General features: G+C 44.3%; 1 protein-coding gene across 1 annotated transcript; it reads right to left on the bottom strand.

The window, feature by feature from the left end:
* Positions 1–2,461: 2,461 nt before the first annotated feature.
* LOC103588188 lies at positions 2,462–7,481 on the bottom strand. Its single transcript, XM_008569808.1, is given in 6 exon segments — positions 2,462–2,745; positions 2,748–3,573; positions 3,576–3,694; positions 3,697–6,727; positions 6,730–7,094; positions 7,097–7,481. Coding segments are annotated over 6 exon segments (5,010 nt in total).
* Positions 7,482–10,717: the final 3,236 nt, after the last annotated feature.

Raw genomic sequence — 10,717 nt, 5'->3', positions numbered from 1 at the left:
GCTGCTCAGTTTCAGTTTCTCTTTGGACTTTGCTGGTAGCAGTTGAGTTTCTGAAGTTCCCCTTTGTACTGCCTAGCTCCTAGATGTGTGTGTACTGAATAAAGACTATTCCTTCAACTAAAGCTCCAAGGACCATTTTGCTGGTTACCTAGCTCGTAGATCTGCATGTGAAGGGTTTGTGAATGGGCTAAAGGGGTCTGTGAGTACCAGAGACCCAGCTTAAGCTCTACAATTGGTGTCATCTGCAGGATTACACCACACAGGTACACATTAAAAAATTATACAGCATGATCAAGTGGGATTCATCCCAGGGATGCAGATGGTTCAACCTGTGCACATCAATAAATGTGATACACCACATCAACAAAATCGAGCACAAATACCACATTATTTTCTCAAAAGATGCAGAAAAATCATGTCTTAAAATACAGCAACACAATGATAAATACTCTCAGAAAACTAGGTATAGAAGAAAACTATTTCAACACAATAAAAGCCATTTATGACCGTATGTAAGATTTGGGATGAATCCCAATCTCACATAGAACGGGACGACTCACCTCGAAGAGACCACAAGACCACGAGCAGTGCAAACAGCAAGAGGTTTATTATTTCCAACGCGTTGGGATCTCACCAGCAAGCTGGGGTGAGACCCCGTTAGGCTTTTTGGCTGTCTTTTTATACATTTTCTGGGGCAACTTTTCTGGAGGCTCAGAGACGAAGCAGTAAGCAGTGCTTATTGGCTAACTTAAGTAACCTTAAAGCTTATTGGTTGGCACCCATCCGTTTCTAGGTGATTGCCCTTCTGACTTCTTTACTGGTAGACAATTGGCCATCTGCTGGTTTGACTTAGCTATGAAGAGACATAAAATCAGCTAAATACTTCTATACCTCATAGCTCTGTGGTTACAAGCCTGTGCCTGTGTTAGCAAGAAAACCACAGGCTGTCAGCTCTGAGCTTTTCCTGTGTAGAGGAGAAGTAGGCCAGCTCTCAGAGACCCCTCCTCAAGCAACCACACTTCTTGCCCCACTTACCCAGGTGTGATAAGACCCCTACCCAGAGGTCCCTTAGAAAACATGTTTATGTGGAAAGTTTTATGCTTTACTGCAACTTACATTTTTCAGCTCTTGCAAGCTAGCAGAACATCCTGTGTGTCTAGCTGGCCCGGGGGAGGGGGGGCAAGGTGTGTCTTGCTGTAACAGCTTCTAAGATGGCTTCACTGTTGCTAAGTTAGAGCAAGCCCGTTTACAAAAGCAGATAGCGCAGGTTAGAAGTTTTCATTTCCCCCTGTTCTACGTACAAATTTTAATCATAAAATTTCAGTTTTCGGGGCCGGCCCAGTGGCGCACTGCTACAGTGCGCCGCTTGGGAAGCGTGGCGGCGCTCCCGCCGAGGGTTTGGATCCCACATACAGACCGGCCGCTCACTAGCTGAGCGAGGTGCGGGAGCAGCACCGAGGGTTGCGATCCCATAGCCGGTCCCGGTCCAGTACGGGCGCAACACTGAGGGTTGCGATCCTTGGCCGGTCACGAAAAAAGACAAAAAAAAATTTCAGTTTCCTGTTGGCCTAGGGCCTGGTATTCCTGTCTTAGCATTATGATCTGAACAGTGTTTATACAATTTCTAACAAAGTTCAGCACACGGTTTAGAATACGTGGACTAAAAGTTAACAGTAACATTATAATTATTAGTGGCCCGAGCAAAGTGGATATTAGGGTGGTGAGCCATGGGGAAGCATTAAACCTGGATTTAAACCAACTCTGATTTTGATTGTATTCAGCTTTTCTTTTGGCTAAACTTTTTCGTACCTTTGTTATAGAGTTTTTTATAATGTCTGAGTGATCTAGATTCTATTTTTCTGATGTCAGCATCTATGGCTGCTTGCAACCCTTGGAAATTTTGATGCTGAATTACAAGAGCTGAGGCTCCTGTGGCTGCCCCAGCTGTTCCTAGTCCTAAGCCTAAGAGGACCGAGAGTGTGATGCTTAGGGGCTCCCTTTTGGTAGGGCAGCCTTTGGAGTCCCAGTTGTCCAGCAAACTCTCATAGGGGTAATAAATGATCCTAGGCATTAACTGGATTAAGACACAGTCGTCTCTGGTCAAATTTAGGACTTGGTGTAATTCTGGTAGAGCAGGCCCACCACCCTTTGGGGGGCACCAGATACAAGTTACTAGACCACTGGGTTACATCTAGGGTCTGGTTGCACAGATAGCTGTGGGAAGAGGGAACTGTTCCTACACAGGTTCCTATTCCTGAAACTGCTGACAAGGTGAGCTTACATACGTCTGGAAATAAGTCAGGCCACTAGTGTCCTGGAGTTATTTTTGGACTGACTTTAGACGATGTCCCCTACCCCATTAATAACATACTAAGTGAGGTTTTGGGGGACATGGGGGCTATAAGCTTTAAAACTCTGGAGGGAGACAACAAAGCAAAGCAGAAATACATGAATTTTTATCTTACAGTTTTCCGCGTGACCAGGTGATTTTTAACTGTAAGGGATTGTCCTTAGAAGTGTGGACTTTCCAGGTGGTGCCGTCGTCTGTGTTGTGGTCTCCGGGTTGCACTGGCTTTACGTGTGAGGTGTGGCTCTAGGTAGAAATCCTGTCCACCTTGACAGCTGTCAGGGTTGTCAGGAGCACTAGGTAAGGTCCTTTCCAGCGAGGCTCCAGCGAGTGGGGTTGGTGGCGCCTCATGTAGACAGAGTCTCCGACCTGGAACCGGTGAGAGATGTCCAGGCGTCCCAGACAGCCTTCTGCACTTCTTGCAGCCCTTTTAACCTAGCATATAAATCATGGTTACGGTGGCATGCAGACTGGAACCCAAAAGTTGTAGGGGCAAACGTGTCCCCCAGCAAGGTTAAGGGTGCTGGGGCACCATAGAACATTTCAAAGGGGGTTAGGTTGAGCTGGGAGGGGGTATTCCTGACCCTAAATAAGGCCAGAGGGAGGAGCATCACCCAGTTTGTGCCAGTCTCCATGGTTAATTTGGTCAGGGTCTCTTTTAGAGTTTTATTCATCCTTTTTACCTGCCCTGAACTCTGGGGCCTATATGCACAATGTAATTTTTAAGAGGTCCCCATGAATCTGGCCACTCTCTGACTTACCTGGGCGATGAAGGCAGGCCCATTGTCAGATCCGATTACCTTAGGCACTCCGAAACGTGGGAAGATCTCCTCCAGGATTTTCTTGACCACAACAGTGGCAGTCTCTTGTTTTGTTGGGAATGCTTTCACCCATCCTGAAAAGGTGTCTACAAAGACTAGGAGATACTTATAACCATATTTACCAGGCTTGATTTTAGTAAAATCTACTTCCCAGTATAGCCCTGGTCGGTCTCCCCTAGGTCTTTTGCCAGGTTCAGTGGCGCTCTTGCATACATTTACTTTTTGGCGAGGTTTACAATTTTTGACTATTTGCTTAACCTGTTGTCTAAGCCCTAGGATATGGTATTCAGTCTTTTTAACAGTCTGAATCATCTTATCTGTCCTCAGGTGGGTCCACTGATGCATCTGCTTAAGCATGGCCTGTTCTTGTTTCTGTGGCAAAATAAATTTGTGGCTGTACGCCAGTGGCCAGTGCTTGGGTCGGAACAATTACTGGGGTCTTTGGACATTTCTGTTATGTCCTCAGCTGAATACCAAAATAATGGTTGACATTTGGGTCCTTCTGGCTCAGGGACACTCACCAGTAGTATAGCCGAGGACCTGCGGCGGCTGCTCTTGCCTCAGAGTCGGCCAGGTTGTTTCCCTTTGCAATTGGGGAATTTCCTTTTTGGTGCCCTGGGCAGTGTATGATACTCACTTTTAGTGGTCCGAGGAGGGCCTCCAACAGGGCTATAATTTCTGCCTTGTTTTTAATTTTTTTTTTTGAAGTCAAAAGACCTCGCTGTTTATATATTGCACCGTGCACATGGGCAGTGGCAAAGGCATACCTGCTGTCCGTGTAGATGTTGATCTTTTTATGTTTTCTTAGTTCCAGGGCTTTTGTGAGAGCGATGAGTTCCGCTTTCTGGGCAGATGTCCCGGCAGGCAAAGCCTGAGCCCATACCAGTTTCTGGCCATCTACCACTGCTGCCCCGGCTTTCTGCTTTTCATTTTCCAGGAAGCTGCTGCTATCTGTGAACCAAGTGGCCTCAGCGTCTGGTAGAGGCTGATCTGACAAGTCTTTTCTCCACCCGTGGGCTTCTGCAAGCATTTGTTGGCAATCATGGATGGGCAAGTTGAGGTCTGGGTCCGGCATCAGCGAGGCTAAATTTAGGCTTGTTGGTGGAGCAAAGGTTATTTGATCTGGGTTTAATAACAAAGTCTGATAATGAGTCATGCGCGCGTTGGAGAGCCAGCGGTCAGGAGGCTGGCAGACAACATTTTCTAAGGCATGAGGTGCTGAGATTACCAAGTTTTGTCCCATAGTCAATTTATCAGCATCTTTTACTAGAATTGCAACTGCAGCCATGATCCTCAGGCAAGCTGGCCACCCTGAGGCAACTGGGTCTAGCTTTTTGGATAGATAGGCCACTGGTCTGTTCCAAGGTCCCTGTCTTTGGGATAGCACCCCCTTTGCAATCCCCCTGTTTTCTGCCACATACAGGTGGAAGGGTTTGGTTACGTCAGGAAGTCCCAAGGCTGGTGCAGACATTAAGGCTGTTTTGATATTATTAAACGCCTGCTGTTCTTTCTCTTCTTATCTGAAGGGCTGGCAGGTTTTAGTGAGGGGATATAAGGGGGCTGCCATTTCAGCAAAACCGGGTATCCACAGGCGACAAAACCCAGCAGTGCCCAGAAATTCTCTGACTTGCCTCTGGTTAGAGGGTGGCGGTAGGTGAAACACTGTTTCTTTCCTGGCCTCTGACAACCACCTTTTCCCATCTTTGAGAAGGTACCCCAGGTAACTAACCTGTTGTTTACAGATTTGGGCCTTCTTGGCGGAGGCTCGGTAGCCCAGTTCTCCCAGCTCTGTTAGGAGACACTTCGTTCCTTCCAGGCATATATTCTTGTCAGCTGCTGCTAGGAGGAGATCATCAACATACTGTAACAGAGTTACCTGAGGGTTGGAGGCCCAGAACATGACCAAGTCCTGGTGGAGGGCCTCATCAAATACAGTAGGAGAATTTTTAAATCCTTGAGGCAAATGGGTCCAGGTGAGTTGTCCCATCAGACTAGCCTCTGCGTCTCTCCACTCAAAGGCGAAGCAATCTTGACTCTTTGGAGCCAACGGCAAGCAGAAGAATGTATCTTTGAGATCTAGTGCTGTGTACCAGGCCCTGTCTGGAGGTAAAGAACTTAAGAGATTGTAAGGATTAGGAACGGTGGCATGGAGATCGGCCACACGCTTATTTACTTCTCGGAGATCTTGGACTGGCCAGTAGTCGTTTGTACCGGGCTTGCGGACCGGCAGCAAGGGAGTGTTCCAAGCAGATTGGCACTTCCGTAAGACCCCCAGCTGGAGCAAGTGCATGATGTGGGGCTTGATGCCTTCTCGTGCCTCCCGGGACATTGGGTACTGCCGGACTGCTATGGGACTGGCTTGAGCTTTTAGCTCTATGTAGACAGGGGGTCTGTTTTTAGCCTTTCCAATTCCCGCTGTCTCAGCCCATGCCTGTGGATATTGGCTTAGCCACCAGTTTGTTTGCCCGGTCTCTTGTTTTTGCTGTTCAAACAGCTGGTACTCATCCTCTAGTCTTAGAGTCAGTACTTGGAGAGGTTTTCTCTGTTGATTTAACACTTGAGATCCCTCAGGACTAAAATGAATTTGGGCACCCATCTTGGTCAGGAGATCTCTTCCTAACAGTGGATAAGGGCACTCCGGAATGACAATGAACGAGTGGGATACCCGGCCCACGCCAAGATCTACCGTTCTTCGGGTGGTCCATGAATATTGTTTATTTTCAGTGGCCCCTTGTACCCATGATTTTTTGGGGAGGAGGGGCCCTCCTGTTTGTCAAAGTGCTGAGTGTTCAGCTCCTGTGTCCAGCATGAACTGGGTAGGTTTCCCCTCTACCATTAATGTTATCCTGGTTTTGGTGAGGGGGTCCAAACCCCGTCCCCCCTAGTCACTGTCTTTTTGCAGGGCTAGGACCTTGGGGGCCTGGGGCTTTTTGTTCCCCCTCTTGGGGCAATTCTGGACCCAGTGTCTTTTCTCCTTGTAATAGGCACAGTGGTCTTTTGCTAGGGACTCCTTTTTGTCGCCAGGTGCTGTCTCAATAGGTTCTTTAGTCTTTTTAGCTACAGTGGCCAGAATTTTGTGAAAACTTTTTTTTTCTGACTCTCTGTTGTAATAAACCTTTTCAGCTCTTTGTACTAACTCTCTCAGGGTTTTATCTTGTAACACTTCTAGCTTCTGTAATTTTTTTTTAATGTCCTTACTGGACTGATTAATGAAGGCAACTGTTACTGCAGCCTTATGTTCTTCACTGCTAGGATCATAGGGAGTAAACCAACAGAATTCCTCCATGAGTCTCTCTAGAAATGCTGATGGAGACTCATTGGGCCCCTGGGATACTTTCTTTACCTTAGCCAAATTGGTGGGGCGTTTAGCTGCCCCACGGAGACCTGCCATTAGAGCCTGGCGATAAACTTTCAGGTGCTCCCTAACTTTTGCCAAGTTGAAATCCCAGTTAGGCCGAGCCAGAGGGAACCCAGCATCGATGACATCAGGGAGGAGGGTGGGCCTCCCGTCAGGCCCTGGAACATGTTTCTGGCTTTCCAGGAGGATCTGTTGCTTTTTTTTTCAGTGGTAAACAGGACCTGGAGGAGCTGCTGACAATCATCCCAAGTGGGCTGATGGGTGAAAAGGAGGGATTCTACAATGTTAGTGAGTCCCTAGGAGTTTTCAGAAAAGGGAGGATTCTGAGATCTCCAATTGTAAAGATCAGAGGAGGAGAAAGGCCAATACTGCAGGGGCTGATTGCCTTCCTCATCAGGGAGGCCATACACCCTAAGAGGGAACGTGGGGACAGCATCTGGAGAGCCTGCCCACCGACTGAGAGTTCCTTGTGCTGGTCCGGAGCTTTGCACCTCAGCTGGCGGGCTGACAGCTGCACGGCCTGTGGACGAAGGGTTGGGGGGTAAGGGGGAGGGGAATCCAAGAGGAGATGATCTGAATTTGCATCCTGCAATACAGGAGGTTTTTCTTTGTCTTCTTTGAGGGCAAACACTGCCGTTGGACCTGTTAAAGGGAGGAAGGGTTGAACCCACGAAGGTGGGTCTGTGACCAAGTCTTCTTACACAACAATGTACGGGACCTGGTCAGGATGACTTTTGGAGGAGGAACCAAAAATCCTGCTTTTAACTGCCACAATCAGCGGCAGGGAAAAAGAACCTTCAGTGGGCCACCCAAGTTGGAAAGTTGGCCACTCTGATGAACAAAGTGTTACCCATTTGCTTTTGTTGACTAGCACAGAGAGTTTATGAGCTCTAGTTTTTACATCAGTCCAATGTCTCAGAGTCAGATCCAAGGGAGTTGAAACTGTCTGTCCCATGTCGCCCCAATAAGTTCTCAGTCCTATCACACACGCAACCAGACAAACAAAAACAAAAGCGCTGACATGCTCTTGCCATGGGCGCAACAGCCGGATTATCAGAAAACTCGGGAGGGGTCTCTGCCTTAGAGATCTCCTGTGAAGGTGAACTCGTTCACCTTCCTCAAAAGAATCGGGAGCGTCCTCCACAATTCTGGTGGCTGCGGTGTCTAGGCACGTCTGCCCCACTGCAAAACCACGCCCTGGGACTTGAACCCAAGAAAACCAGACTGTTGGCTCTACTTCTGAGCCTCAGTGTAACTGACCACACCAGATGGCTCCACTTGGAGTCCAGATCCTGGGACTCGAACCCAAGAAAACAGACTGATGGCTCTGCCTCTGAGCCTCAGCGACCAGATGGCTCCACTTGGAGCACAAACCATGGGACTCGAACCCACAAAAACAGATTGGCAGCTCTGCTGAGCCTCAGTGAAACTGAAACTAAATCACAGACAACAGAGATGCAAATAGGGACACAACAATGAAACAAACAACCGCGGTACCTGCTGCCCGGGCGTTCCTCTGCTTTTCAGTCTTTGGTGCCTGGGAGAGCGAGTGGAAATCCTGGACGAGCCCCCAAATTATGTAAGATTTGGGATGAATCCCAATCTCACAAAACCAATTGTCAATAACCTAAATAGGGAAAAGTTGAAAGCTTTTCCTTTAAGAACAAGTACAACACAAGGATGCCCACTCTCACCACTCCTATTTAACCTTTTATTGGAAGTACTAGCCCGAGAAATCAGGCAAGAGAAAGAAATAAAGGGCACCCAAATTGGAGAGGATGAAGTCAAACTACCCCTGTTTGCAGATGACATGAACTTATACATAGAAAAACCTATATAACCTATAATCTGTAGATGGGGGGAGGTGGAAGTAGGGTTGGGGAGAGGGATATTCGGTAAAAGACATAAAGAAAAACCATGATTTGTCATAATAATATGCTTATAATAAATAATAAAAATAAATAGATAAGTGAAGCCTAAAAATAATTCACAGTTTAGCTGAGATCCATTTTTATTAATGTTAGGTGTTGTACATTATATTATTTTTCAGCGAATATTTGTTCACTCTCCTGCCCCTTCCTCCAAGGAAGGAATATACTTCCCTGCTCATTGACTTTAGGAACGACCAAATAACTTATTTTGAACAGTAAAAACTGGGCAGAAGTGACAGTGTATGACTTCCAAGTCAAGAAATAATGAGGCCTCACAAGTTTCTGCTAACTCATCTAGGAACTGACCAATAAAACTATGAGAAAATATTTCCCAGGTAGGCACAGTCCCTTCATCTTTGGCTCAGAATGAGACCCCTGGAGAAAACTTGAACTCACCTTGGAGCCTGAAGTGGGGTCTTCCAGATGAACCTAAAGCTTGAAATAGAACTTTATACACTAATATTTAGATATAAGAATGAAAAATAGTGTGTTGTTTTAAGTCACTGAGTTTTAGGGCATTTTGTTATGGAACATTATTACAAAAATTGCTGACTGAGACAACAGAAAAAAATTAATTGTTCCTTACAATGCAGAATGATTTAATGAAATTCTAGTACAGATTGAGTAAATAAAAATTATTGTAAACTTTGAAGAAGATTTTTTAAAGAGCACATTGCTCAATGTATGTGAATATTTTCACTCAATTGCTAGATGCAATTACAGCATCAACAAAGCCTCTTAGAATCTCCTATATTCTGTCAACTGTGTAAAACAGAAAGACACATATTTACTGGTCTAAAACGCCCTAATTTTTCATAAGATTGCACTGAAACTGAATTTGAAGCTTGTCCTTGAGTTCTTTTTAGCTTTTTATTGTTCCCTTTTGTTCACACTGAATCTAAGTTTATCTGATTCATTGTAGGAACAAATCCAAATGCATATAATATTAACACTTTGTCAATTACATCTCTCTCTGACTAATCTCAAACCAGAAATCTAATATTAAAGTGCTGATAAGGTGAAACAACCTTTTATTGATTTGAAAACAAATACAAATAAGATTATTTTAGGTTCTGATATTGTTTGATAATAATCGCTCTTTCTTTAAAGAACTAATCGAATTCAATTCCAAAATAAGTATAATTACATCTACAGCATTATTAATTTATTAGTCTTGGTTAATGATGACTTCCTTCAGATAAAATTCTGACCATTTACTTTCATAATCTGTATGATGCATAGAGATTACCTGCAGAACACACATAGAAAACTATAGAATTTGAGTTAAGTAACTCTGTAGAGTGTCTTTTATTTATATCTTTTTTAAAAATTGTATTTTAAATAGAGTAAATCCTATAGCACTAGGCATTTCTGGATTCTATGCTGAGCGTTTTTCAAAATTCTATAGGCAATTTGTGCTTAAAGAGAATGGAATTAAATGGCATGTATTTTGCTGTCTTAAAAGTTTATAAAATCTGAAAACATTTTGAAGGTCCATCGAATTGTGTGAGGTGTAGAAAAAAGGGTAGTAAGAAAAGCTCTGAGGCAATGATTCTATTAGTCTAAACTTTCTGGCCAAAAATAATTAGTTCCTAATTTGAAATCATTTTTGTGTATATTGTTAATAAACAGCTCCAATATAACAACACATCTGTGTCAAGATGGAAACTTTCACTAAAATGTTACAATTATTACAATATTAGTACACTGGAGATATTTTATGATATGTCCACCCAAAGGAATGGACTAAAAACAGAGAAGAAAATAGAAAAAAAGAGAAAAATCTGTAAAGCAGGCAGATGGGTACCAATTGATTTGTCAGAATGGTTAGATCTAAGTACTCTTTCCCTACTGGGCTTAATGGCCGAGTATTACGTTTAGGGCAGGTTCTTGGAGGAGTCCTTTGGAGAATTGACCAGATCAAAAGAAAGACCTAAAGATATTCCCACCATGATTTCCCTAAGAACTACTCATTTAAATCAACCTAAGATAAAGCTCAAATTTGTTAAGCTCCTCCCACATACGCAGAGTTTTATTCTCCCAATTATAATTACAGGCAGATGCTCAAGTATTATGAGAAAGATTTTGATATAGAGTGTGATAAATAAGGAGAAAAAAGGGAAAGAGGAAGAAGACCAAAAATAACCACAAAAACACCAATGAAGAAAAAACAGAATAAACTATAACTTGGAAGAATAGACACTAAATAATAAGAAAATTTCAATATCTACAGGAGAGATAAAAGAAAATATTGCATCTA

This window comes from Galeopterus variegatus, unplaced genomic scaffold (assembly GCF_000696425.1).
Source record: "Galeopterus variegatus unplaced genomic scaffold, G_variegatus-3.0.2 Scaffold532, whole genome shotgun sequence".
NCBI classification, from domain to species: Eukaryota; Metazoa; Chordata; class Mammalia; order Dermoptera; family Cynocephalidae; genus Galeopterus; species Galeopterus variegatus.
Note: the sequence above shows the minus strand (reverse complement) of the source record. Positions and strands in the feature narration are given on the sequence as shown.